A 25,506-nucleotide genomic window follows, 5' to 3' on the forward strand; every position below is an offset into this window, starting at 1 on the left:
GACGTTCTCTACCGTGCTGAAGAAGTCAGGCAGCTCTCACGTATTCGCACGCTTGCATCACAACAACAACAAATCATTCGTCACGCCGAGCACCACCCTCCAGTTTCATACAATATCGGTACAGAGGTTCTTGTTTGGACACCGTCTCGCCAGCCCGGAAAATGTGAAAAGCTCCAAAAACAATTCCGAGGCCCTTTCCGTATTTCTCGCCAGCTGTCACCTACCAACTACGAAGTAACTGCGGTACTTCCGCCACGAGACAACCGCACAAAATCTACCGATATCGTCCACATCGCCCGCCTCAAACCCTACCACCGCCAAGCTCCCTAACCACAAGGGCCGGTGGACCGGCCCTCTTTGCAAGGGGAGGCACCTGTTAGGACGAAAGAAGAAGCTGCATCTCGACCGGTGCCCGCAGACCTCGTGCAGCGCTAGAAGCTCGTGCTGTGCTCGGCCGTTGCTCGAACCGTTATATTGGTGACACCACTGTAATCGCTCCTCGCTCATTGTATAAACCCCATCTATTCATCAACATCAACATCAACAGTATATATATATACATATATATATATATATATATATATATATAACGGGCATGGCTGGCGAAAGGCCGAAGGCGTGGGTATATAACTGAGAAGAAAAGAACCCTTAGTGCAAAAAGCAACAACGGACGATTTAATCTTCGACGTTTCGGCCGGAGTCCGGCCTTCGTCCTGACGAAGGCCGGACTCCGGCCGAAACGTCGAAGATTAAATCGTCCGTTGTTGCTGTTTTCACTAAGGGTTCTTTTCTTCTTCTATATATATATATATGTGTGTGTGTGTGAGAGTGTGTGTGTGTGTGTTTTAAAAATCTAGTTTTATGCTGTTTGACTGAGCAAAGTATATTTTTAGCGTTATACTTTTTTGCACCCGGACGTCAGAAGCCATGAAAGCAAATCCAATTCTGTGAGAGTTTCATGTGCCCTTCGGGATAAGCGCAGCGAAACGCGCATGGAACCTGGTCTCGTGACACGTTCACAGCTCTGGGTTGAGACTGGTATGGCTCGTAGCGTTGGCCATCCATCGGAAGGTGAAACGGAATGTGGTCAGTCGAAGTGAAAAAAAAAAGTCACTTTGCTTGCACGTTTCTTCAAATGCAATAAAAGTGCGATAGCCATTGATGAGAACTTTACCGACCAGCCACTTGCTGTCGGAATGGTAGACAATTCGCAACACGGTAAAGTAATTGTGAATGAATAAAGCACTTTTCTTAATCCACGCACCTATACTTTAAGGGTATTACATCATCTTTTTTTTAATTTCTCCGAGCTTGCCAGATTGCGCTACTATCACCCTATTCCCTTTTCTGCGCACTGAAAAGGGGGAGGTGGGCGCCATTGGTCGAGCCTTATGACGTCAAGCGACAGAAGGGAATGTCAGCCACAGGGAAGGAGTGTTAGCCGTGGAGAGCCTCGCATCCACAACAAAGCAACACTCCGTTGCTGGCACTTCTTTCATTGCTCACTACGGTCGGACCAACGCGAGTAAGGAAGATCGTTGAAGGGAGTGGAGTGATCGCATAGGAAGCTATCGATTGTAAAATGATTTCCGGGTCCCTTCGAGTCCCGTACCGAGCCCGGGGGCCTCTTGAACCTGACCCCTGCCTCCGCGCTACGCAGGAGGGCGGCTCGCAGGCTTCGACGCTCAGCTGCCGTGGCGGTCCCGAGTGCCACGAGTTCGTCCCCGTCACCGAGACGCCCGGACCCAGCAACGCGGCCCACAGGCTTTCTTTTCCTAGCGGCATCGAGAGGCACCTGGCCCGCCTGCACAGGTCAGCGAACGAAGGCGAAGCCTGACTTTCGACATCCCGCATATTCTCTCGGCTGATATCTTTGAGGCATCTTAAAGAGCCACTGAACTTTCGAAATATTTTTAAATGCCTTAATGGAGCACGTATGTCACAAATTAAAGTTTAACCTAAAAAAAGTTGTGGAGCTATATTTAAGTCACGACGCTCATTCTGAGTGTCGGGATGTGCTCCTATTTTATGGATCTTTTTTCGAACGACGTGCCGAAATAGAAACACATTTTGGTATCGTTTCCCCCTGAAAATCATCCTCACAGCGTAAGTATTGCGGTAAGCAGGGAGTTTCCGAGAAAAGGGAACGGTTTTTTTCGACCCGGTCAATAAACTATGCATTGCGCAAAGCTCAAACTTCTTGAGAATGTAAAGCTAGCGGCTGGAATAAACGCGAACGTTTGAAAATATGTAGAAGATATGACGTTACCTGGACTAAGACATAACTGAGATAAACACACCTTCACCATGAGCCGACGTACACCTTAGCCTAATTTCGTAACAGAAAATACACTGTGGGCGCCTGCAGCACCTATTTCAGTGAAACAATCTTGGTAGCAAGAAAGAAGAGATTATTTTCTTTCTGGCAGACAAATGTATTTCCTGATATAAATCCCACGAACGTTCAAAATAGAATTTTCTTTTTTCACGCTATTAGGCTTAAGTGGACGTCCGCTCACAGAGAAATATTGGTTTTCTCAATTATTATTTAATCCAGGCAACGTCATTTTTTTTCAAATTGAGCGTTCCATCACAACCGCTAACTTCACATTCTCACGGTATTTGAGTTTTCTGCAATGCATAGTTTACTTATCCGGGCCGGAAAACACGACAAGCAATATCCCTGGAGAAGAGGAACAAAGGACAAACGCAAATCTCTAAACGCAACTAAACACAACGAAAATAATGCCCTTCTCCCGGGATTATTTTCGTCATTCTTGTTCAGCTCGCTTGCACCTCTGAATTTAATTTTATTACAACCGAAAAACATGTTTCTTTTATTTCTCAAAACTATCTTTAAAAGCTTTTTTTGAAGATTTTTTTCATTGATCTGGAATGCGCTCATTTTAAAATGTTGCTGAGAGGTTAGGTGCAATTTCGTAACGCGCTATTATTTCGGGTCGACGTGCCGAAAAGTCTGAGTCGCTTTTATATTTACAACGGTTTAACTTAAATAAATCGCACGGTTTAAAAATATCACCCTGCAATGTCGCGAGCAGATACACCTTTTAACAGCGGAAAAATGATCAGCGAGTTTCACGCATCTATTCACACATTTAATATTTAATTTTTTTCCCGGAAAATAACTGCATCAAATCATTTGTCAAATAATATCCTCGATAGCTCGAATGTAGAAACGTCAATGGCCCATTATTGCGCCCTCGTGATAATATTTTTGTTACCGATTAATTTAATAATTGCTCGGTGATATATTATTTCCATGCCTCTTTGTATCGCTCTGCCTAATTGTTGTTTAGGCGTGATTTATGTTGTTCACTCCTGCTTTAACTCAGATGAGGTATCAGTATTATTAAATAACTAAATAAATAAATAATAAATAAATATCGAAATTGGTCTCGCCACCTAAATATTGCACTAAACTTATCCTTTTCGTGGAAAGTTTATTTTGTGAAATGCGTGTCCTATACAGAAGTTAATGAATTTGTTTTTGGTAGTTAAGTTTACATTTGATCGAGGGCAAGGAAGCCAGAAATGTGCAGTGTGTGTCACGACAGAAGAAAAATGAGTTGTTTTAAGAGCACCGCCTCGCCATGTAACAAGGGTGTCAAAGGTTCACAAACTCCCTAAGATGGCACAGCCTTTCTAAGGGCTGTACATGGATGATGTGCGTCACTCGAGGAACCACTCGTTCTCGCGCGCATGTTTACAACGCCCCTATATGCACCTCGCGACCCGCGTGGCCTTGTACGCAGGCTTCTAAACAGACAGTGCCCCTGTCGGGAGACGTGTGAAACGCGAGCAAACTTTTGCCGCCTTGGCCGGCCTTGTTCAGACACCTCTCCTTCCACCGCGGATTGTACAGAAAGTGACACAGTTAGGGCAGAAAAGCGATCGCCTTAAGTTTTTGTGGCACACAAGCACATTTAACAACGATATAACAAGGGTGGTGCGAGGCCGCTCTCAGTTTTTGTTGACACACACGAAAAATCCACGGAACCCTAGCCATAAGCAGCGTCGCTGTAAAATAATAGTAAAAATAACTACTACTTCGAGCGGAAGCTCAGCATATAAAGCGCTAACCTAAAAAAAAAACAAAAAAAAAAACAACACCTCTAAAAATTGGTGCTTCTAGAAACTTGTGGCGAATAAAAAACGGGTCTCTGTTTCTGCGGTGCGTTACTGCAGAAACGTCGAAAGCCAATATCATTTTCAAGTTTCTTTCGATTAAGGCCATATTCTGCTGATAAAACTGAGACGAACCTCGTTACCTCACTCTAGCGACCGGGAAGCCCACATTGCTTTCCGCTCCCTAGCCAAACGCTGTTCTCTCTTTTTTAGCCTTAGTGAGCCGCCGGTTCTGATTAACAATCTCCCCTTAAATTCGGTCGCTTGTTTTCTTTTGAGGCATCGTTAAGACGACGAGAACAGTTCCAGCGAAGGTGTGTTTTTTATCGCAGATGAAAGATGGATGAATGTCATTGTGGCTAAACTATACCCTTCGTATCGTGAGGCACGTAGCTTGATCAACCTAGCCTATAAGCATTTACACCACTGAACTTTTAAAATGGCTAGAAATTCCTTCTTCGTGAAATCATCTACACCAACAACTTTTTAAATTATGAAACTTCTCTTGACGATCAATCTTCAGACTTCTTTTTAGTGTATGTAATCCTTCGGTACTTCGCTCGTACAACTCGCCAGCATAACCCACTGCTCTTGCAAAATCAGTTATTACTTAAAGGAAAGCAGGACAAAGCCCAGTGAACTTCAAAACCATATGTTTAGCGTCTCGCCATGACTATGGTATACGGCCCATATCTGTCTATATTCAAAAAATATTTATCCCCATATGCATTTGTCCTTAACTCTCCTGTTCTCGCCTCGAACCATTGAGAGGTTCTCCGTGAATTAAAATACACCTGTTCCTTTTTATAACATATTTTCTCACCTGTAGATTGTTAAAATTACTTTTTCTTGCATGCTTTCCTCCTACATTGTTTTTTCTGCATCTTTTAGTTTCTTTGCCACTGTACTAGACTGCTCAGACTCTTCACTAGTGTGAAGGTAATTAAAGGTCGTCTTTCTGGATCGGTTCATCCATTTTGCGTCTAAATACATGCACGAATAATTGCTTGTACTCCTTCGCCCACCGTGTATCGTCTATTTCCGTTAACCTTTGTTTAAATTTCAGTTTACTTATCGCACCTGTATCCTGACAGTACGACGAACCCCTTTCCCTTTGCGCACCTCATTTGGAGTGTTCCCGTACGCTACCAACGGCACTTCACCTACTCCCTTTTGTCAACTTTGAAATCTTGGTTGAGATTGGGACCTCATGCACAGTACCTACTCGCCGAAGGGTGGTCCAGGCACCAATATACTTTTTTTTATATAACCCTGACCACCTGATGTTCATTAATTGTGATGGAATTTATTTCGGCAGTACTATATAACCAGCAGCCCAGCACCATCCGTCCACTCATTATATGATATGAGACTAAAAACGACATCGCTGAACTGAATCGGCAGCCCAATATAGCTCAGCTTGTTCGTCGTGCCAATGAGACAATGATAAAAAGAGAACACCTTTAGGCTAGGGACAAAGGAGCAAGGTGGGCTCGCTCTGCTACGACCAAGGGCTGAGCGAAGGAACGGGGTTCTTCTCAATTTCATCAGCGGAATATGACCTACACAGTCCGCAGCAAAGCAGCGCAAAAACACAGCACCGTTCTCTCAATTGCGATATTTATATGCAGTATTATTTCTTTTGAGAGCCGTAAAAAATACAATTTTTAATGAAAAGCGGCAGTAAAAGAAGAGGCATTGGCAAATAGTTTAAGCTATTTTTCTTTTCTTGCGTGGTGGCCACAGTGAATTCCATTGATGAAGGGACTGCTCCTTTTGTGTTTTAATGTGCCTTCTCATTCGTGGAACAAGCACCTTGAAGTTTGGTTACAATGAGGTCCCGAGCAGTTCAATTCGATGTCTGTCCGTCACGGCTGCACATTTACATCTCACCGCCTACAGTTTTTGAAAATATCTTCGCAGCAGTTGGTCTGAATATTGACTGGCAGAAGTTACCGGCTCGCAAACTATGGTGGAACAGGGCTGCCAAAGCTGCTTTATTTATATATATATATATATATATATATATATATACAACACGGGCACTTTACACCATCGTACGTGGTCTCCGAGGAAGATATAAACGAATATGTGCAGATGAATGAACCGTACTTAATCCAATGAATCAAATAATCAAAGTTTTCAGGAACCCGCCGAAAGCCGCGGAGCCAGAATTTGAACTCTGGGCCTCCCAATGTCCGGTCGGGTGTGCTAACCTCTACACAACTCCACCTTGGCTTTCTGGCATTTCCTACCTGTCTTATTAATGCACAAGAAACGATATGTATCCTATCGGAAGTGTTCTGGAAACACACGCCGCCGCGTGGAACGCGGTACGACGCTTAGTGTCACGTGGTACGTGCTCCAGAAATCCTCCCACTGTTTGTCTCGTCCCGTGTACATGTAGTATTCTTTGTTTATGAGCTTTAGAGACACGGTATCATCATTATCTGCGAGAATCAAGAGCCACCAGCGATCGGATGCTTTTTCCTCCTTTCTCTCCTCACACTTTTCTGTAAGTTCAGCTGGTTTTTACAATCTAAGCACGTTATTGAATATACAACACGGGCACTTCACACCATCGTACGTGGTCTCCGAGGAGGATATAAACGAATATGTGCAGATGAATGAACCGTACTTAATCCAATGAATCAAAGAAGAAAAGTTTTCAGGTACCCGCCGAAAGCCAAAAAAAACGGCGCAGCCAGGATTTGAACTCTGGGCCTCCCAATGTCCAGTCGGGTGTGCTAACCTCTACGCCACTCCACCTTGGCTTCCTGGCGTTTCCTACCTGTCTTATTAATGCACAAGAAACGAAATGTATCCAATCGGAAGTGTACTGGAAACACACGCCGCCGCGCGGAACGCGGTACGACGCTTAGTGTCACTTGATTCCTTGAATTAAGTACGGTTCATTCATCTGCACATATTCGTTTATATATATATATATATATATATATATATATATATATATATATATATATATATTCGTTTATATATATATATATATATATATATATATATATATATATATATATAAACGAATATGTGCAGATGAATGAACTGTACTTATATATATATATCGAAGTTTGGGTGGCAGGTCAAGGGGGGGGGGGGCGCTTATGAAGAAATTGCGAGCCATACTTTTATTGATTTATTTTATTTAACCCCGCTGCAAGCAATACGGCCCAAGCATCGAGGGGAAAAAAGGTTTGGGTACACACCCTACTGAATTCATACACTCGCGCTAAAAAACCTTCAGCTTCCAAACAGAGATTCGTGTGTACCAACGCGCTGAGCATCGCGACACCACAAGCATACATAATAGTTCAAAAAATAAAATACAGCTCTCAAGAAAACACATTCAATGTGTTGTTTGTGTTAACACCAGCACTCACAATTCGTATCTATACATACATATACATACACCTTTACGCGTGCATGGTACGCGTAGGTCTTGAAAAATAAGTAGGAGCAAAAGCATATACTTGAAGGAATCCCCGGAAATGTTTCTTTCTACCCTTTCAATAACGAACCATATGGACCCGAAAAGAAGCGGATGCGGCTATCGAGCCGCACTTTCGCCATCCTCGGGCTACAAAACAAGTACACAGACCGACACGCGTACAGAAATTGTAAGATCACGGTGCATTCTCTACGCTGGATTGGTTGAATCTATGAGCACACGCACAAAAATATTGCGAGTTCCGTGTACCCTTTTGGCACTTTTTGATTGGCCCTATTGTCTCGTGGCACCCATTGCGCTCGGACGAAAGGTGAAACCAACTACAGCTCGACGCTGAACTTGAGCAGGAAGCATATTTGGTGCACCGTACAATGTCGAACTCGTCGTTATCTGTTGGCGCGGCCAAAAGCGAACGAATAATTCACGAGTCTTGTACCCCGTTTGCAAACGGTCCCCCAGTCACACGTCAATAGAGAGCACGGAGGCAACGGCGCAAATGGACGCTATCGGGTAAACTGAGTGTCCAGCCGTGCGTATACATGGCTCACACATAACATCGTCGTGGCATGCAGCGATTGTTTGGGGACGGAAAAGCGCCAGAAAGCGCCGAGTAACCAGGTCTGCTGCGCTCCGAAAATTTCCGCGCGTAGGACTTTGGTAAAGATCGACACCGACCCCAGACGTATAGTCCCTCTATCCTGAACGTCATGCGAAGCAATACGTTCGCTCTAAATGAGCCCCTTGGCTTCGCTAGACTTTCAAAACTGCCCGGATTTCATATTCTGAAATATGCGGTACTTGGAGAAAGTCGATCCGCATCGCAAACAGCGATTACCGCCGAAAACGGCGCTGTCTTCGCATCGAATATTTTTAGAATTGTTTCGAACATTTAAAATCGCTTTCCCCGCAAGTAGTGCTGCAGGAAGAATAAACGCGATAAATTCACGGTCCGTAGAGAGGTAATCCGAACACGTCCCCGATCGACTACAATCTGTTTCTCTTTTTGGATGCACCACGGAGGACGTTGCGAGCTCTTAGTTGGTTTCACGTGACCTTTTGGGAAGGACGTGACGACGGGAGGTGCGCGTGGTCACGTGTTATGTTTACAGCACTTGATTGGCTAGAACTGCTAGTAGCGCACTCAGTGCATGTACCTGCGGTCCATCGTAAGATGATACATAAAAATAACACGCCGATTACCGAAATAGTTCCGGCCCGAGTTCGATCCTGTTCGCTTTGATCCGTCCGGACAGTTTATTGGCGTCCGCTCGAGTAAGTGCTCCGTGACGCATATAAAAGGCTCCTGGGCGACGATCGCACGGTAGTGATCAAATCGGTCATCTGAGATGGAGAGATCGTACGCCGGTGTTCAGACAAACAACATTCTGTAACAACAAAATTAACTTGTGTATGCCAGGTCTTTTATCTCCGCGATATTTGTTTTTTATTATTAGGAAGCCTGTGTCACGGACAAAAGATAAAGTCATAAACTGCGACGTGTCACTTACCCACGTGACTCCGATGATTTGAATAAAAACTACCGTACGTAAAGTTATTTGCTAAATCCTTGAAACAAGGGAAAATAAAAGTTACGGAAGAGAAAGTTATAAATGACAGGAGGACAAGTAAAGAAGCCTATCTGCGAAAAACGCAAAACATGGTGACGAGAGTACGACCGCGTTGCTTAAATACTTGACCGAAGTTAAGCTGGTGTTTCATTTTCTTTAGGTCATTGTCTCTCTTCGTGATTCTCCCTGGCTAATCTTGAAACACTTTTTTTTCTGCCCCACAGCTCGTCGGCAGGAGACAACCGCAAGTCCTTCCCACCATGCCAGGTGAGATGCGTAGAGCTTCACTCAACAGCTTCTATATGACAAGGCCGTAGAGCCGGAGTTATTACGTCACGGACTGGAGGCGAGGGTGAGGCAAGGATTGGGAGGGGGGGGGACCGAGTGCTGCGTCAGTGTTCGGCTAGGACTCATGTCCTCTCTGATTGGACAGGAGCCGCAGCCTGACTTAGCACTCGGGTCTAATGCGTGCCCCTCCCTGGACTCCTATAGGTGACGTAATAACTCCGGCAGTACGGACTTGTTAGATAGTGTGTGTTGCTTCCCTTCAATCGGATGTCACAGACAGTCAGTTCCCTCGCGACGTCATATGGACAGGCGGTGACCACAGGGGCCTGTGAATATTTACACGCATATTACCGGTGATTTGTGGCCTCATATTTTACAATGAGAAGTCTAGCGACGTAATATTAAAAATTTGAATTGGCCATGAAAAGGTACTTTTATAGAGCTAACATCGTGTTCCGGAATGGTGTATAACACTCTAATCCTGAATGGCTCCGAGCTTTGGAGAATGCATTCCGTTTCACGTATTGCATATTTATCCGCACGAATGCGTATTTACATCACCATCATGTTTTTTCTTTCTCGATAGAAAGAATGAATGGCAGTGGCTATATTCTTTTTAAGCGACGGTAGCTTGCTCCACCTATCTTAGATTATGATGATGCTTGTGCGTTTTAGAGCGCAGCTCTTAGGCGCCCGTTTCCGGCATGAGTGGCGTCGCCGTCGCCGTCGCCGTCGCCGTGGGCGTAACCGCGCGGTGCATTTTCCAGCGGAAACATTTCCCCGCTAAATATAGCGAAAAAAATTTCCACGATGAATCTAGCGGAAAAACTTCCCCCGCTAAATTTAGCGGAAAAATTTCCCCGCTAAATTCAGTGGAAACATTTCCCCGCTAAATCTAGCGGAAAAATTTCCCTGCTAAATCCAGCGAGAAAGTTTCACTGCTAAATCTAGCGGAAAAGTTTTCCCGCTAAATCTAGCGGAAAAATTTCTTGGGGGTCACGTGACCTTCCCCTCCTGAGAACACGTGACCCTCAGTACCCTTCCCTCCTCCTCCTCAAGAGCTGCGCTCTAGTTCGGCGTTACTGGGAGTTGTAAACGGCTTTCATTTTTGTACGTAGTGTTACAAAATAAATCGTTTTCTGTAAAGTAGCCTCACTTGCATTGGTCTCATGCAGTCCCTGATTTGTGAATAATTAAACAAAAAATAATTGCCAACGATATGAGGCTTCCCAAAACGTATCCCAATAAAAATATGTTACAATCTCTGAGCTGGTGCTGATGATCTTTTATTTTCCTATTGTTTTATGGAAGCTTCGAGGTGGCTTCTATGCAAAATTTTTATGTAACAACCGCCTCCAGAAATGTAAGTACCACTAATTAAGCTGAGCTTTTAATGCAAGATGACATTAATGAGCTCGTTTTTCGCTAGTATGTCTTCAGTTTGAGGCACTTGAAGCAAAGGTTCTCGCTATTTAAATTCGAGTTTTCGAGGCGCATTCAGCAAGAGATGGAATGCGTTTGTCCCATTTTCAGCGCCCGCCTCTCTCGTGTTTTGTGTTTTATAATATAACCATCTTCAGCTCGAGCGAACGCCCAACGAAACATGGGAAAAGTCAGAAAGAATGAAGAAGTAACTCGGCAGTGGTAGACGTCTTTTAAAAAGCGGAAGACATTATCAACCATTCTACTTTGGTCGCGACGCTCTCATTTACCATTTTTCTTGCAACGTCAAAACCGTCGAATGACCCATATTTACTGACTTGGTAGCTTCTTTTCCTCAAGAATGCGTGCCACTTCTTATAGTATAAGCACACCAGAAGAACGACTGTTAGTGGTAAGTGATTGCGGGAAAGAATGAAACTTTCTATTATATTGGAGGTCCGCCGGTTTTTGAGCTACACAAACTTAACACATGTTTGGAATACCCAGACTTTGCTCCTCCCGATGTGCTTTTTATTATCTTTCAATTCAAACTATCCATCGAAAAAACGGAAAATGAAGATTATGCCATAACAAACATTCAAAGCTTTCCGCGTTCTCCAGAGGAGTGACATCATATGTTGTATAACTGGCGAGTCGAGCAGGCAATCTTAAAAATACATTATTTTCCGCATTTGTTTTTGATTTGCTGGCGTGAGCTTCCCCAGCATTCATTTTACACCATCAAACTACTTGTATAACCCTCAGGGACAAGCTGTACTGCCCACATGCTACATCATCTGACGTCATGCTTTCAATGTTGTCAGTACAGACCAACTCACAGTCTCTCAGTCCAAATCTAGAAATGCAATAACTTCGAAAAAATATATATGGAAACTTGTAATTTGTGTTATTAGTTCAGGTGTGTCTATTGATGTGTTGAACCATAGCTTTCTATACACACAAAGCCTGGCAGTTCGACAACGGAGCCATAAAGTGCCCATGGTTGCAGATTTGGAGCGTGAAACTCTAGAAGCAAAGAGCTTCAAAGAGCCATTTTTGGGGGAACCTGGACGTCAGCACACAGCCTTTGCAGCAGCGAGGATCCGAAACACACCTGTTCGCTCGGGAGAAGTGTGTTTCGGCGTCTCGCCGCAGCGGGGCGCCGGTTACGTGGCTCTCCTCTCGTCCGTTGTCTCCCTCCCTACCTTTTCCCTTTCGCCGGCCGGTTTTCGTGGCGATCTGCCAGGCTTTGTCAGTATATAGGAGGCTATGGTTGAACTAATTTTGAGGCAAATTAATCGATATCAATGTTTCGCCTTTAACCGACATGTCGTCAAAACAGAGCTTTATCCTTAAAAAAAATACGAGCTGCCCTCTGCGTCTTTCGAGTTACGTGTGCGAGCCGATTTGAGCGTGCGCAGTCGCATTTCAATTTTCCCTTTACCGCTGTTCATGAGCTTCGCCGTTTCTATTTAAATCGCGCAGCCACTCTACCGGTACACTGGCCAATTGTTTGCTTTGTTTTCATCGAGCAAAGTAACGTAACGTCGTCATCGCGGCTAGTCACGAAAGCCGCCGACTAGTCGTATTTGCCGTTCCGCACTGGGAGCACCAATTTGGGCAAGTTTATAAATACCCGTGTTTCGAGCAATGACGGAAAGCCGGTGTCATGTTGCCCGACTCGGTCGATCCGCTCATCGATCCACGGTCCACCGGAATAGAGCTCCCGGGTGACGCCCCTCCCTGCATTCCGCTCTTTGTCTGATGCCGGGCTGGGACGATAGCCGCCGCTGCGCCGACGGGCGGAGAGCGCAACAATTACGGTAATTTCTACCAAATTACCGAAGTAAAATGCACTGCTGCCTTTCTGCCGATCAATAATTTCTTTTCAACAATCAAAGTGGGAGGAGTGTTGTAAGAAAAGTAAGTGGCAAAACGAAATAAAATATTTTTATTGGTTCGCTTATATGCTGCAGCATTCTGTGTAAACAGCAAAGCCGTAAATACTTAAAGAATAATAGATATTCAATGTAGTCAAGTATCGGACAAAGTATACGTGAAACGTGCACTTCTTTGACGGCAATCTTCGTCGAAGTCTGAGAATTATCATTGAGATATCTACAAATACACTTAGTTTGTGACTGTTTGTTTAAGGTTCTTACAATTGAACGGAGTATTCGTAAAGGCACATTCCCGACGCAGCTCAAGCTGCATTGCTCGGTCGGCTTGAGGTAACTTGAAGCAAATTCAAGGTCATAGTGAGGTACGGGTGGCGTTATACGCTATGATATGGCCGTGTACTAATTTAGACCGTCGTTAGATCAATTTACAAAAATCAAAGCTTCGCAATTTTACAGGCCGAAGTGGCAAGGGTGTCAGTAAGCCTTTATCTTTTAAAAATGTTCGTATTATCCTGAGAGGTCATTGTAGGCAAAGCGTCTTTTTTCCTCATTCTTAGGGTGTCTACAAGTATACTTGCTTCTGTAGAATTTACTAATATCAGGCTTACAACTCGTGTACAAGGGTGTAGAGCCGATGTAGTTATCCGTTAGTTCGTTATAATGACAGCTTTACTTGGCGCTGGCAGTCTGCAGAGTTTCCATTTATGTGGACCAAATTAATGACTGTACAAATACCTTAAAGTCTAGTCGTCTTGCATTGTTTCTGTCAAGTTCAGGAACGCCAAATGCAGTGGTCTCACTGTGGATGATTTACCGAGCTTTTCATATAAACCTTCGTGATTCCAGCTTGTTCATTTTTTACAGCCCCATGTAACTTTAACGTCTTCTGAGAAATTCCCGTAAACAGCAAAGAAGGCCTGACTGATATGGGACGGTCCCGCCTAAGAATTGATTCGGCTGGTGAGCAATGATTATACACCCCCGACACCCTCCTAACGGGACCTCGAGCTGTGTCCCCCAAACGATAAATATTGTACACAAAGTACACAAACTTACTTCCACCAGCTCCCCCCCCCCCCCTTCCCAAGATTAGGAGCACCCCCCAGATTTACACACCAGGATACTTTCCTGCGAACGAGTGCCAGCACAAGAGTTTGGGCTAAAGCTAAGGCATAAAGCGAGCAAGTTCAACCAAATAGAAAACATCGAGGAGGGGGGAATAGCCGAAAAGCAAACATGATTTTTTGTATGACCGGGTACAAGAACTGCTAGAAAAACGGGCAAGGCATGTACAAATATACGAAAGACAAAGATCAAGTAAGACAACGCCGAGTAGGCTCACCGTCGCATTCTATCGCATTTTTCTTCTTCCCCCGGGCAGAAGAAAGCTGTTCATGTTTATTTGTTTTTGTCTTTTTCACCGCTTCACCGTTTCCAACTTTTTCGATGTCTCCCGCCACCTACACAGACATCAAACGCGGGTCCGTGCCCCTCGATTCGCGGGTTCACAACTTGCGTAACAGACGTTGTAGCCTCGCTCGAGGGGGTCGAATTCTTTTTGTCTTTGATGTGCTCTACTGTAATCTAGCATGCTGTTGAGGCACGGCTGGAAAGCTCCCGGCGCGAGGCTAAGAGCATCGTCTTCGAGGCCAGGGACGATACTTCTTTTGGTTTACTTGTCTGGGCACTGTGGTCGAGTTCACTCCTCACTTAGCAGTCAACTGCTAACATAAAGCGGGAGGGGACGGGGGGGGGGGGGGAAGGGGGGGGGGGTAAGGCCATCTAAGGAGAGCCGACAGAAAGAGAGAAAGCGTAAAAGTGGTGTGATCCTCTATTGTTTTGTGAGAGCGATGGCCACCACTTCTCTCGCTCCCTATGCCCTCCCCTCCCCTGGCCTCCACGAATATTGGTATGAAAGCAGGGAGTTTTCGTAGATAGCGTTCCCCCCTTCGCTAAGCCCTCCGCTATAAAGAAGCCGCTACTGCTCCTGCGCGCCGATGGCCTTGACTATAGAGTTCCGAGTTATGTAGCGAGTTGCGGGGAGCGTTGCGGGACGGCAAACCGATCTACGAAAACTTCCTGGTGAGAACCGATGAACAATCGATAACCCGTAACCACCACTTCTTTTTTTTTTTTGATTGGTCGAGTTTTTGGTCATGGAGTCTCCATCGTCTCTATGGCCATCTCTTCATGAGATGATTCAAATTCAGGGCGGAAACCTAGAGTTTCAGTGCATACTTTGCATGCCAAAAACAAACACACATTGTCATCAGCAAGAACAAAGAGCTCTAATCTACGAAAGCACATCAAGGTATTTTACGATAAGGAAAAGGGGACATTGAAGACGGACAGACAAGACAGGCTTTCGAAAGCCTGTCTTGTCTGTTTGTCTTCATTCTTTCCTTATCGTAAATTAGAAACCAACAGTCTCATCCATCCACACATCAAGGTAAGCTGGATAGCTGCATTCTGCATTGGCTATACATCGATTCGTAACGCTAGAACCAAGTCTTTCTTTTCTTGTGAGTAACACCCGAGTCAAAAGGAAGCTTTCGAAGGTCGTTTCTTTACCTCCGAATCTCGTAGCCGAGGCGCTGCTACTGAGCATGCGCACCGCTAGCTTTGTCTGCCCGATTTCAGGGATCATTTCCGGAGGCCGTAAACTAGCGGCATGGCGGGTGCGGTTGCTGCTTCCGGTTCCTTGTCAGCTTAAGAGAAAGGGTGTAGGTGCACTCCGCTCACCTACACCCGTTCTCTTAAAAACAATACTTTATTTTTACAAGAACTACCACTATACAGGCGTATGAGAAAGAAAAATTTGTGTTAGAAAACATTTTTTTTAAATGTCGAAATTGTTTCTATTATTTTCTGGGCAAGTGTACCGAAAAAGAACAGTGAAAGGAATTTGTAACGTAACGAGTAAAGTAACCTGTTACTTCTCAGCGAAAGTAATTTGTAACGGTAATATATTACACTTGAGGCTCGGTAATTTGTATTGTAATCCATTACATTTTTCAAGTAACGAGCACAAGTCTGGATGTTGGTGACGAATGGCCCGTGGCATGGCGGATGCAAAGCGGACGTCTGGTGTAGGTATGACTTGAGCGAAGTCGGCTGCGAAAACCGCGGCACTTTGTACAATAGATGGGTGTGCTACGATTGTAATAAGTGTAACGGTGATGCTAAACACCACCGCGTTTCGCATCCCGGTGGTGTAGGATGATCTCCGCAATTTTTATTCACGTAGGATATGCTGATGAGTTCACTACTATGCACACCTGTACCTACTGTATTCTTTGGAGATTAGTTTCACAACAGAAGCTCTTCTGAAGCATGTCCAGTTTCCTGAGGCACTGGGTTTTTCATCCATTCGTTGAGACCTTCGTATTGCTTCTTTAATTTAGGGTACGTGAGATCTAGTGCAGGGTATTACGTATGTATGTGAGCAGATCGCGTAGCGTGAGTGAGTCATTATATTACGTTTGTTTGGGTCGTGCAGTGGTTGTTAGCCAGTAATAGTCCGAAAGTTTGGATTATTACAATGCATTCTCGACAAGACTGGTAATAATATAATTTTGTCGCCAATGCGCAGTACGGAGGTCAGGGTGCGTGTGGACGTTAAGTGATTCGGTAGGTGCATGGCCAAACCCTTGTGTGCCCTGCGAGCTTTCCTGAGTTCTACTTTTCAGCCATTGGCACTTGACACCGGACCTCTGTCGAACGAACGTAGGACTTTTGTTGTAGAAAGAGGAACACAAGAAACTAGAAAACTAACGGTTGATTTGCACATTTGTGTCTTAGTGTGCTTAAGCGCATCGCTATCCCCTCTAACCGCTCACCAGAGAACACGATGGTGCACTGTACGCCATTTATCACGTAGCCCTGGAGAACTTGTTCGATACATGTACACCTACGCCGATGGTTTTTGCAGTATTTGAGGGGTAAAATGTACGTACTATCCTGAGAAATAATCGTTTATACAAAGTTGTCGCAACGGACTTATTGAGCACACTCAGATGAGAATGTGTTTGAACCAGCCGGAAGTTCAAAGCTAATATGATGCGTGACAACGCGTGACAGTGATAGCCAGGTAGGTGCTACCCCGCAGCTGACGTACGTTGGCTATTGTCATTCCTCTTCCACAAAGTGCGGCACTGTTAGCTCGAACAAGCAATCGCAGCTTTTCTTGCTTTCCTCTTAGAATGAAAGGGCTGGCATCGAAACCTCTAGAGAGCTGGCGAATACAAATTTAAGGCACTAACTATGAAAGTGCCGTCTGACGCTCTCCAATATTCTTTAGATGTAAAATCCGAAAATGTGTCGATATGGTGCTCGCACTCAAAGTCTCGCGCGATAAACGCTTTAGACTTCAAGCTATAACGAAGGCTTTGTGTGGTCGGGGTTTACTGTTCTTTAAATTGGGGGTAATCTTTCGCGGTTTATATTCCGGATAAATTCGAATTATTGTGATGCCTATTTTGAATTTTAGATCATAAATCGGCCTTTATCAAAACATCTGGTGAAAAAAAAAGAAAAAACAAACAGGGTCACTGTACGTGTATGGCAACTGTATCACCAGTTTCTCAATGTCATAGTTGTATAGAGTCGCACTTGGTCATACTCACAATCGTTAATTAAACTACAGTGCTGCCTGCGGCAGGGAGTCAGAAAATAGGGGACAAGAACGTAGTCAGAACTCTTGGACAGGTTCATTTGACGTCACTTTTTTCTCTTTTTATTTTACACTCTTAGTTTACAGTAGTTTGCATAACGCCTGAACAATATTTTTTTTTTGTAAAAACTGAGCGAAGAGATAAGATTAAAAAAAACGGGCTGTTTCAGTGGTGCATTGGTGCAGAAACGTCGAAATGCTGTCGTATTTTGACGTTCCATTTAAAAAGGCCACAATCCTCTCAACGAATTGAGACGAACTATGTTCTGTCTCTCATCTCTTGGTCGTAGCCGAACCATACCATCTTGGTTGTCTGTCCCTAGCCAATCGCTGTTTTGCCTTTTCCGGCCTCTGATTGGCACGACAAACGCGCTGAGCCTTCCTGATCAGCGATGTGCTCTTCAGTCCGTTTCGTTTTCTTGCGAGGCATTCTGAAGACGACCAGAGCACTTCCAGTATTTGTGCCTGGATCGCGTCTTCGACTGGTGTGTTTTGCGTCCTATCCCGCCCATACATCAAAGGTGGTCCCAATGTGGCAACAAATGACGTCACAGAAGCCGGAGTGTCATGCTGTTGCCTGTCGCGATCCTGGCGGTTGGCCACAGAAATGCTGGCGAAAAGCACGAGCGAACGCAAGTGTCGCTGTCGTCACGGCGTCCCAGGCGTCCCAACTTCCGGCTGCTGTAGCTTCCGTGAACTGCCACAGTGGAGAGCGACCTGCAGCAGAACAGGCGTCCGCTACATCCACCACAGCTGCTAAGACACCACCAGGGCCACCACCGGCGACACCATGACACTTCTATGACGTCATCAGGCGGAAATCGAGGGACCGCTTTTTTGCAGGGACTCAAACCGAAAAATATAACGTTTCGGTTACGGTTACGGTTACCGCTTCCTGTTGATAACGGTTTCGTTTCGGTTTTTTACGGTTTTAATTTTTACGGTTTCGGTTACCGGCTACACGTTCATAAAAACCGGTTTATTTCGGTTTTTCCAATAATTTGTCTAATTGAAATGCTAGACAGCCATTTTAGAAAAAACTGTTTAAAGTAGTCTCAGATATCCAATAACGTGAAATACAAGGAACCTAGAAACGTCCTAATACTTCTAATTGGTCAGAAGTTGCACACGTTCCTAGCTCCAACTCTTGTTCACTACATCTACTTACATTATTTAGTTTGATGCCCAAGCATACATGTTACTTCTAGTACTCGGGGATCATCGCGTTCTATATAATAAAAATTAAAATAAACACCGCTACTCTGTTGTTTGGCACCATTTATAAACAATTACCCTAAGAAAGTTCCCACTTGATGCTGGAAGAACCATTCGCACTTTCTCGTCGCTACAGTTGATTTCAACCTCATACATGCAGGCGAGTCTTCGCTTCACTGAAGGAAGGAACAGAACTACAGCCATCCACTAGTAAAATACTGCTAAGTGGAATGAAGTAATAAAATTGAGAGCTGGGCTGGGCGGGCCGTGAGGCAAGAAGCCTTCGTGCAGCGAATGGAAAGTCCGCCGTAGTCGGGCGGCCCGTGAAAACTACTTGCCTCACTAAACACTGCCCAGACGACTTCAGGTGCCTGCTGGGTCGAGTGGACGGGCGGTGTAGGTCCCGTCGCTTTTGACTTGTAGGCAGTGCTACCCAGGTCCGACTGAGAGTCTTCGACGACGCTTTGTTTGTCTGTAGTGTGTTCCTTTGTGTTGGTGTGGTTTTCCTCCTTGCCAACGTACGTGTCGAAGGAGCCGTCATTGGCGTGGGGCTCAATGACTGTCGGTCCTGCTGAGCCACTCCAGGATTCGCTCGGTGGCGGTGGTTGTCGAGTCGGGATCCATTGGGTCGTTTTCTTCGATCCAAGATCAAGCTCGGGCACGGTCGGCCGAGACGCCAGCCTCGCAAAGAGCATGGGCGAGAATGTCCTCGACAGGAAAAACGCACAGGAGCGTCGAGGAGACGACTGTGCCGTCGATGACGGCACTGGTGGGTTTCGAAGACTCAGCGTAGCTGCCGGACTCACGATTAGGGGGCCTCTTCGACTTGGTGTCTGGGCGGTAGCTGGTGTGCGCGGGAGCACGAGGCGTGTGGCGTCCGCGTCGAGGCTGGTTGGGTAGCTGGTCGGGGAGCTCTCTGAAAACCTCAGACTCGAATCCTCGACGTCTGGGATAGGACTGCCGTCCTACAGTTCCCTCTCGCGACGACGTGGAAGAGTTCCAGTCTATCGAAAATAAGGTGCTGGTGTTCGGGGAGCATGTCATCCCAGTAGAACCGATGGCGGGGGAGATGCCTGATCTCATGGACATCTCTCGTGGAGAAACTTATGGTGTCCTGGGCGAGGTCGCTCAGAATGTCGTAGGCATGACGGACCCTCGCTCCGGCATGGGTGGTGGGGGCTCTATCAGAGGTAGTTGGATTGCGCTGGTGGCTCTGGTAGAAATGATTCTCGTAGAAGCCATACCTCCGGCGGTGGCAGGGGGAGGCCTCCGGCGATGCTGGAAGCGATCTCTCGGCGCGTCTGTGGATGTTCGAGCTCACCGTGCCGACGTTCGAATAGCTCGCGTTCACAGTTTTGCGAGAGAGACTGTTGAGACTGCTGGCCGTGTGGGGCGAGATTGGCCAGGCTATCGACGATTGGAAGCAGGGCAGCTCCCAAGGTTCAGGCGAAGGAGGCAGAAATTGCATCCCATGTCTGTTGGACGAGGGTGGCGCGTTGGCGCGTTTGACGAGGAGGCATCCTTCTCCTTGGCTTTTTCTTTTGTCATGTTGAGAAGCTGAGAGGCGTGGCAGTGCCGGCGACGGTAAAGCCCCTCTATCCTGGGAAAAGCGGCGCCGTTCATTGTTGTTAAATGCTCGAGGCACGTGCGACGCGCTACTTCTGGGAAATTCATGCCGTCTGAAATAGCTAAGTGTTGCGCTATGCCGCCATGATCTTCCCAAGGGCTGCACGTTGCACGTGCCTTGTGCATCGACGAACATTGCGCTACTTTTGAAACATGAAGGGGCTTTAGGCGGCGGGTGCCACTCGGTTTGAAGAAGGGTCTCGGCGCGGGAAGGAAAAAAAAAACAAACTCGGACACCCTTCTGACGTTTCCTCGCTCCTTCCACCACTCTCAGCCCGAGCATATATATATATATATATATATATATATATATATATTATATATAATACAAAACGCCAATGTCAAACCCCTGACTTTTTTTTCTTTCTGTTTTGTTTCAAAATCGTCACTCGCGACACGTTTCACACTAAATGAACAACATAAACACTATTAATGAACAGCAGGGCCCATTAAAGCCCCTTCATGTTTCAAAAGTAGCGCAAAGTGCGTCGATGCACGAGGCACGTGCAACGTGCATCCCTTGGGAAGGTCATGGCGGCACAGCGCAGCACTGAGCTAGATTTCAGACGCCATGTTCTTTCCAGAACTGGCGCGCTGAACGTGTCTCGCGCGTTTCCACAACAATGAAGGCGCCACTTTTCTCAGGATACAGGGGCTTTAGGGCCCGTTTGCTCGAAGCGCTAACCGCGGCTAAAGTTAGCCGCAGTACCTAGGAGAGGGATTCTGAGATCATGTGACAGGGATCGGTAGGGATGCGGGAAAACATGGCGGTGCCCCGCAAAGTGAGCGCCGCTCGCTTCGGAACTAATATTGCCGCCCGCAGAGCCCTTAATTCGTGACAATATGTCGTTGTAGCTGCAATATCGCGCGCGTTAGTCAGTAACTAATGGTGCAGGAGGCTTTCGCTTTGCCTTACCTCACTTAAATCGCAAAGCATGAGCAATGACCTCGCCGCATTTTTTAGATAGTATTTCGATTCTGGCCATTCTTAAGCCTAAATGAACACGATAATTGTCGGCATGCATGGAAACGTCTTTGGAAAGTGGATTGCCTTGACTCAATCGGCCTTGTATTGATAGCACACAAATTTCCCAAACACCGCGGTGCCTGCTACGAGTGTAGTTGCAGGCATTGCGCGTGCTGGCGTATGCAGTAGTAATATACCCGTTGCTCTGGGCAGGGGGCGCGAGCGCGTCCGGAAGACTTACGCAAGACGCGACCAAGTTTTGCTGGCTGCATCATCCGTGTGGCGCTGTAACGTTCGATTTTGCACGTGCCACGTTCGAATACAAGCCGCTGTCAGCATCTGTAGATGTGCGGTAACAAAACGCCTAAAAAAAGTTTAAAAAAAAGAACAGAATTATGCTGCTTGCGGCCGCAGCGTTCCATTAAACATTCCTTTCATATTTGCTTTCTTTCACAGCTTCAGCGAGCACGTATATTTCACTTTACATGATAGTGAAGCCGAAGCTACTCGGAAAAGCGCGTCATCCTGAACGATGCTCGCACTGCACGAGCGCGCGTGCTTGGCAGGGACGCGGAAAGCTCGCAGCTCGCTCTTGTAGCCTCTGCTACGCTGGAACTTAGAATGGAACTGAGTAGAAAAAACTCTAGTGGGGAAGCGTATTGATGCATGTTCGAAACGCGAGCCAAATATTCTATTTTGCTCGCCTGCAGCGCTGCTCAGAACTTGTGAGCTACGGGCCTATAAAGGAAAAAGTCTAAAACAAATTTTGCCTTGCACGCGCGTTCGTCCAAGTCTTATAATGATTATTTACTTCGAATCTTTTATAAGAGGAAGGACAGCGAGCGCGGGCCATAGAATTACACTTCCAGGGTTCTTCTCGATGCTTGGGTAATTTAGAAAAAGGTCTGTCGGGGCGGGACGCTGGTCTTCTTTTGTGTATTATTAATATCCGGTCGATTGAGTCAAGGCAATCCGCTTTCCAAAAACGTTGCCATGCCGACAATTATCGCGTTCATTTAGGCTTAGAAAGGCCAGAATCGAAAGACTATGCAACAAATGCCGCGAAGTCATTGCTCGTGCTTTGCGATTTAAGCGAGGTAAGGCAAAGCGAAAGCCTCCTGCACCATTCGTTGCTGACTAACGCGCCCGATAGTGCAGCTACAACGACATATTAGTTACAAAGCGAGCGGCGCTCACGCACCGGGGCGCCGCCATGCTTCCCGGCATCCCAGCCCCCAGTCACGTGATTTCAAACTCCCTCTCCTAGGTACTGCTACTAACTTTAGCCGCGGTTAGCGCTTCGAGCAAACGGGCCCAGGTTTTCTTTTCCCCCAGCTCTGCATGATGGCCAATTTACCTCGTTTCTTTATACTGGCTACTGCATGTCAGGAACATCGGTGGTTTTGATAGAACCGAGTTGGATGGACATCTGAGAATTCGAACTTATTAGTTAATACACTGAAAGCGACACGTACTGAATACATGTAGCGATGTAGGAGTGTGGCAGATTTAGAACTATAGAATTTTTTTAATTATAAGCTCGACCACTAATTCAATCTGAGTATTCTTAATCCTAAAGTCAGATTGAATGGAAATATGTAACCAGATGCACCAGTCGCTGACAGTAACTCTGTCAAATGGCCACAACAATTTAAGATCCATCCTCCAGGTCATACTTCAGAAAAGCTAATAGTTTATTTTTCGGTTAATATTGGTTAAAACCGGTTACCGGTGAATAATTTACGGTTCCGGTTCCGGTTACGGTTTTTATAAATATCAAATAACGGTTTCGTTCCGGTTACGGTTACAGAAAAAATTTCGTTCCTATACGGTTTTCGGTTTCGGTTACGGTTACGGTTTGAGTCCCTGCTTTTTTGGCCGCGGTAAACACACCAGTCGGAGACGCCTTCCAGGCACCATACTTCCAGGAAGCGTGTCGTCCATCATAGGTCGGGTGAACGAATGAATGGTATTGGCTATGCCCTCTGTATCGGGCGGTAGATGGCGCCACATTGGGACCACCTAGCCTAGGAATATTTACATTGCTCCCGTTTAATTTGTGCTAAAAATTCCGTCTCTCGTTAACTCATCTACCTTACCAATTTTATGTATTACCATGCTTCGATACAACTTCTACAGCAATCTACAAACCTGCTTGCAGTGTTTGTAACCATTTGTTCCTTCGTGTTTTCATCCTTGTTAGCAGAACACAGTGCTACCGCAAAAATCTGATACTCTTGCAGGATGCGGGACGAATCCCCCTGCTCTTCAAAACCACGTGCTCTAGCGTCTCGATATTACAATGGCACATGGCACATATGTATCTATCTTTTGAAATGTATTAGGTCAGGGCGTCGAATAAATATTTTAACCCGATTAATTGCCCCGTTTAATCGATAATTGAGTCAATTAATCGGTCTCATTTATTTCCGTGCTTCATTTTCAAAAGTCAAAATTACATTTTTTTTCCTCTTCTAAGTATGTAATAAACGGCGCAATACACAATCTTGAATACGAATCAACTTCGATAAGTAGATAAGAACATTTCGAAGATATTCACAGATGATTAGTTCAGCTGCATGAGGCAAACAGGTTCGTAGATATTTTCCGGCAAGAGCGGCCTCCTTTGATTGTTCACTATAATCTCTGCTGCGCTAAACGGACACTCGCAGGGCGTTGAAGTAGGTGGTACACTATGTGCACTTGTATGGAATCAGAAATCTCGTCCTTACAGTTTACGTTCGGTTAAAATTTCACCTAAAATTTTCCCTTCATATAGGAGTATTCGGCCTTGTTTGCGTGGTGAAAGCATTTTATTTTTAATTCCTTTTTGACCGCCAACAGTTTACCGAGTAACTCGTTGCGGCTAGGGGGGATGGGGAATAGTCAGGTGACATTAGTCGCCTTTTGCCGGATCCTCCTGAACGTATATCTGAATAAAACAATTTCTTAATGTGAAAAGTTGAATCCCAAGGGAAAATTTTGGTGGGTTCAAAAGGCCGTATCTCGGTGTAACAGAAGTATTTTTTTTTTTTGTTTCTAGCAGGCGTCGGACACGGACTCGGGCCTCGGGCGCACCATCACGGCCGAGACAAGCGAAGAGAGCTTCGCGGGTGTCATGGCCCCTGCGAGGCGTCCTGGTGCCTTGGCCGCGTCCAGCGCGGACGACGACGGCGGCCTGGCGCACGAGATGGCCCTGCTCCGGGTGGAGCTGGAGATTGTGCGCTGGGAGTGCGAGAGCATCATCCGCCAGAAGCGTCGCCGTGATCAGGACCTGGTTGGCTCGTGGTCTCGACGCAGGCGGGTGCTGGACTGGATGCAGCGCCACGACAGCAGCGACACCTCCTACGACCCGTCCACGCTGTCGTCCACCTCAGAGGCTCGGGCCGCCAGCCCGAGCCCCACGTCCTCCGTAGAAGCCCTGTGCAGGACTCCGCCGTCGTACGTGGCCTCGCCGCGCTCGCAGAGCATGAACCTCAGCCCCGCGCCGTCTCCGGAACGCAAGCGGTGCTCTTCGGCCAGCCCCGTCCGTCGCAAGATGGCCGAGTCTCCTGTGAGTCCGATGCGGACGTATCGGCTGTGCTGTACCATAGGTGAGGCCCCCGTAGGCTTCAGGCCTCGGTGCAGCTCGAACCCGGTGCCCAGGGCGCCCCGCCCTCAGCCCCTGGCCAGCTCCCGAACGGCGACGCAGCTGAGTAGGCACCCCGACCAGGGCACGTCCTGCTTCCCGACGCAAAGCATCCCGTCCGGCCGCGCCGCATCTCCGCTGTCCGTCCAGGAGGACCGGCCTCGGCGCTGGTTCGAGGGACTCCTCCAGGACCCTGAGCCCAGTCACGTGTGCTCTTTCTCCAGCCCTCAGCGGCAGAGCCCTCGGTTGCAGCCCGTTATGGAGGCTGAGTGCTTCGGAGGCCTGGATTTGGACGTGGAGCTGGTGAGCGCGGGATACGAGTTTCCCAGGGACGACGTCCGAAAGGCGCGGCGCCAAGCCAGAAAGGAACGCGCCAAGGAGATTGCACGCACCAGGGCCGACACCACGACGTCGACAGACTCGGACGCGACACTCAAGCACCACGTCAGTTGCCACGCCTGCCGCAGGAAGGTGCCCAAGGTAGCCAGACCTCGCAGGGGACAGGACGTTAGGCTATGAGCGCGACTCAGATCCCCGTAGAGCAACATCAATCTCCGCAGGTTGCAGCATGATCATGGTCCGTGTTACTGCCGGTCCACGGCTACGA

At 46.6% G+C, this 25,506-nt stretch overlaps 1 protein-coding gene across 1 annotated transcript; it reads left to right on the forward strand.

Annotated features, from left to right (window-relative positions):
- The first annotated feature begins 1,582 nt into the window (after positions 1 to 1,582).
- Positions 1,583 to 25,418, forward strand: LOC121047499. The gene is made up of 3 exons (XM_040502780.1): positions 1,583 to 1,812; positions 9,405 to 9,447; positions 24,318 to 25,418. Exons 1-3 carry the CDS (start codon positions 1,583 to 1,585, stop codon positions 25,416 to 25,418), a joined length of 1,374 nt encoding a protein of 457 aa, XP_040358714.1.
- The last annotated feature ends 88 nt before the right edge of the window (positions 25,419 to 25,506 follow it).

This window comes from Ixodes scapularis, unplaced genomic scaffold (genome assembly GCF_016920785.2).
Source record: "Ixodes scapularis isolate PalLabHiFi unplaced genomic scaffold, ASM1692078v2 PGA_scaffold8__174_contigs__length_109621045, whole genome shotgun sequence".
In the NCBI taxonomy this organism is placed as follows: Eukaryota; Metazoa; Arthropoda; class Arachnida; order Ixodida; family Ixodidae; genus Ixodes; species Ixodes scapularis.